The 4,596-nt window shown below is 36.8% G+C and overlaps 1 protein-coding gene across 1 annotated transcript; it reads left to right on the top strand.

The window, feature by feature from the left end:
- Positions 1-431: 431 nt before the first annotated feature.
- Positions 432-4,382, top strand: LOC147454860 (uncharacterized). The gene is made up of 8 exons (XM_086517086.1): positions 432-765; positions 1,144-1,310; positions 1,472-2,041; positions 2,117-2,293; positions 2,748-2,805; positions 3,267-3,339; positions 3,428-3,547; positions 4,235-4,382. Exons 1-8 carry the CDS (start codon positions 432-434, stop codon positions 4,380-4,382), a joined length of 1,647 nt encoding a protein of 548 aa, XP_086373212.1.
- The last annotated feature ends 214 nt before the right edge of the window (positions 4,383-4,596 follow it).

The raw sequence follows: 4,596 nt of genomic DNA, 5'->3' as shown, positions 1-4,596 counted from the left end.
ACATTACACTATGACAAGTTGGTTTGTGCAGAGCTCCCTGACAAGAATGTGTTTCCAGAATTATTTGATGTAGTGAGTTGTTGTAATTTTCATGGGCCATGTGGTCCTTTGAACCCACGTTCTCCATGTATGGTTGATGGTAAGTGTAGATTCAAGTTTCCACGAACATTTTCTACATCTACAAATGTAAACGAAAGTAGATATCCTGTGTATATGAGAAGAGATGATGGAAGGTTTGTTATGTCTAAAAATTACAATTTAGATAATCGTTGGGTGGTTCCTTACAACCCCCTCTTATCACTAAGATACCAAGATGATCGAGCCACTATGTCCTTCAAGATGGTGAAGGAGCTACTGATGAGATCAAGAGTTATCTCAATGCACATTATGTTTCTGCATCTGAGGCTATGTGGAGAATATTTGGCTTCGACATGCATAGTGAAAGGCCAGCTATTCAACGATTGCAAGTACACCTTCCATTGCAGAATATGGTTACATTTCAAGATGGTGATGATGTATCACATTTGCTAGATAATGAGCAAAATAGAAAAACTACCTTGACAGAATGGTTTGTTGCAAATCAAAATTATCATGAAGCAAATAGCTTCACGTATATTGACTTTCCAAATGGTTGGGTATGGAATAAAAGTCGAAAGGCATGGTCTCCACGACAACAGGGTGTTTCTATTGGAAGAATGTATAATATTGTCCCTACTGCTGGTGAGGTTTATTACCTACGAATGCTTCTCAATATTTGCAAGGGATGTAAGTGTTTTGAAGACTTGTGTATGTATGATGGTCACATCTATGATATATACAAGGAGGCATGTATAGCTAGAGGATTATTGCAAGATGATGAAGAATGGTCTATTTGCCTCCAAGAGGCATCTTTTTTTCAAAATGGAATGTAGTTGAGACAACTGTTTGCAATCATATTAGTCTTTTGTGAGCCACTTCATTCGACTGCTCTTTGGGACAGGTTTTGTACTGAATTTTGTGAGGACAATGTTTATGCCCTAAGGATACGTATTTCAGATGCAAGTGTGCGATTTGATGTGGCAAAAAATCAAGCTTTGCTTCATATAGAATGCTTTTTGCAACAACATGGCAAGAGGCTTTGCGATTATATGTTGCCTGCAATAGACTCAACATTGGTATCCTTAAGTGAAAATGGTGCTATGGCTGAAGAAACAATGTTCAATGTTGATGAACAGTGTAGAATAGCAGATTATATGGAAACTTCCTTAAATGAGGATCAGCGAGATGCGTATCACCAAGTGCTACAAGCTGTTGACACACATTCAGGGAAGGTATTTTTCCTAGATGGTCCTGGTGGCTCAGGAAAAACATACTTATACAATGCACTTCTTTCACGAGTGCGAGGAAGTTGTAGAGTTGCTCTTGCATGTGCATCCTTGGGTATTGCAGCTTTGCTTTTGAGTAATGAAGAACTGCTCATTCTAGGTTTAAGATACCTTTGGAGCTTCACTCTGAAGCAACTTGCAATATAAAGGTAAATAGTCAACTTGTAGAACTTCTAAGGAATGCAGCTTTACTTATATGGGATGAAGCTCCCATGACACATTGCTATGCGTTTGAAGCAGTGGATAGAACTTTAAGAGATATTATGCAGCGAGATACTTTGTTAATTGGTGAAAAAGTCATTTTGCTTGGAGGTGACTTTCGACAAATACTACCTGTTGTACCAAAAGGTAGTCGTACAAACATTGTAAATGCTTTGTTGTGTCATTCTCACATATGGAAATACACGAAGATACTGAGACTTACCAGAAATATGCGTATAGTTGATTGCGGTTCAAATTCACTTCAACAAAGTTTTTCCCGTTGGGTGCTTGATATTGGCAATGGGGTTATGGATGATGGAGGAGACTTAGACAAAGTCAAAATACCTTCACACATGATGCTTCCAGAAAATAGTTTGGCAGATCTTCCAAGCTTTATATATGGAGATTTGTGTCATTTGCAAGATCATGCAACTTTTTTCAGAGATCGAGCAATACTTGCTCCACGGAATAAAGAGGTGGATTTAATTTTGCAAAGAATGCATGGAGATTGAAAAGAGTATCTGAGTGCAGATTCAATTTGTATGTCAAAGGAAAACACACATTTGTACACAATTGAATATCTGAATAGCCTTACTCTTGGTGGTGGTTTTCCACCTTATGCTTTAGTCCTGAAAGAAAATGCTCCTATCATGTTGCTGCGCAATTTGGATCCAAGACGTGGATTATGCAACGAAACTAGATTGATATGCAAGCAGTTTCATCATAAGGTAATTGAGGCAGAGATAGTTACAGGATCAAATATTGGAGAGAGAGTTTTTCTTCCAAGGATTGACTTTATTATTGGAAGCCATCAGGGGCTTCCTTTTCAAATGAAGTGTCGTCAATTTCCAATCAGCTTTGCTTTTGGGATGACTATCAACAAAGCGCAAGGGCAAACACTTGGAATTATTGGTCTATATCTTGAGTCATCGATCTTTTCTCATGGATAGTTGTATGTTGCAATGTCACGTGTATGAAGTGCAGCTTCTATGAGTATTGTTGTCAATACTGAAAACACTCAAGCGAAGTGTTACTACACTCCAAACATTGTATTCAAGGAAGTATTACAACTAGCGAGCTCATAACAATAAGTTCAAATTGACATTGTGGCTCTCACTTAAAGTCAGACACACTTGATGTTAAATTTTATTCATATCTCTTAGATCAAAGTATTTCCCACAGATGGATCCTCGACACAGTGCCTCCTATGTAGTGGGTCACATCACTGAATTCATTCGAGGTATTTATCTTTTTTTTTTAATTAGTTTATTAACTTGACCTATTATTTTCTTGAAAAGATTGGCTTCACTTAATCTGTTGAAGATCCTTTGTATTGTCTCTTTGTGAAGTTGTGAAATTTCAAAGTCTTTTGACTTGCTTTCATTCCTCTCTCTCTCTCTCTCTCTCTCACTCAAATCCTTCACTAAAACAAAAGAAAGAAGGACATGATTCTCTACGGCATGACCGTCAAAGTCTTCTTTATTCTATTTCATATTTGTTCCTCTTAAACTTCCAAATCTGTGCTGTTAGAGCAGATAAAAAGTGGCATGATACATCATGGTTTCGTACACCCTCAATGATGTACCTACTTATATTAAAGGTATGTAAATGTAAAATCTTATCTTTGTTACTTACTTTGACCATGAATGAGAACTTTTTGGCCTTTATTTTGTATGTTTACACGTGTAATATTTTTTCTAGATCCTCCATTGTGGAGGGGTCCTACACATGCTGAGGATATTATTCGTATTGTCGAGGATTTTGAGCTCCTTCGGTGCGTATAGCTTGAACTTGAATCCATATGACGTTAAATGTGTTGTTACTTTTTATGTTTGAATGGTTGGTTGTTATTTTCATTGCAGGATTCAATATTATTGCAAACATTCTGTCTTGGCATTATATGAAGCACGATATTTTAGAAGTGTTGTAGGTTATTATCACATAGAGTTTGATATAGATGATATGCGAATCACTGTACGAGAGTTAGATATGCAACGCCCTCTCAATTGCAAATTTTCATACGGTCCTTATGGAGTGAATGAATGGATGTTTAGAATCTATTCTTTGGGTGAATCACCTCGATGCCTCAATCGCAGTGTTCGACATGTCGGACCTTGGATCTTGAGAGTTCCAAGTAGAGTGTGTCGTAGGCTCAACTTCTCTAGATGATCGAACACTTAGATCCATTGTTTATGCATCCTAAGTACCATATTTTTTTAGTTATTGTTGGCTTAATCAAGTGGTTTTTTATCTACTACATAGGTTAATGTGTGTGTGTGTGTGTGTGTGTGTGTGTGTGTGTGTGTGTGTGTGTGTGTGTGTGTGTGTGTGTGTGAGAGAGAGAGAGAGAGAGAGAGAGAGAGATTTTCAAATTGCTAATGTAGGTTAACATGGGTCATGATGTATTGGCTATTCTCCCAATACATATAAGGAAGATTATATATTTGAAAGTTAAGGAAGAGTACATTTGTCAAGGATATGGTACATGGTGTTGGTGATATCATTGGGTGTATTCATATGCTGATGGGTGGTATGGAAATTGTGGACGGTTAAGCATTACACTATGCAAAGTGTCACAAATATTGAGCGAAATAAAATTGATGAGAGTCCTACAAGAACTACATATGGTTGATATTTATTATGTCAATGTTTGTGGTTGTGATATTCAGTTTTTTGCGAAAGATATATCACAATCACAAATCTTACATCTCAAATGAAGAGTTTGAAATTTTGAAACTAATTGTGAAGTTTATCAATGCGGTATATTGGAATGATCCTCATCCGTCCAATTATAGAGTAGAATATGAGTCGTTGTAAACAAAAAATTTGAGGTCGTTGTAAATACTTTGACCTAATGAACATCTTGATACTTTTTGGCATGACAATTAGTAATTGAAGTGTTCGTATTGCGCTTTTACTTTTTTAAAGTATTTAAGTGGCCATGTTGATCATCTCTCTTTCTCTCTCATTTTAAGCTTTGAGTACTGATGTTGTTTTCTTTTCTTGCAGCCAATTAAATGGCCCACGAAAT

The sequence above is a fragment of the Adiantum capillus-veneris genome, chromosome 7, assembly GCF_014529385.1.
Source record: "Adiantum capillus-veneris isolate H3 chromosome 7, ASM1452938v2, whole genome shotgun sequence".
NCBI lineage: Eukaryota > Viridiplantae > Streptophyta > Polypodiopsida > Polypodiales > Pteridaceae > Adiantum > Adiantum capillus-veneris.
This window is presented reverse-complemented; position numbering and strand designations above follow the sequence as displayed.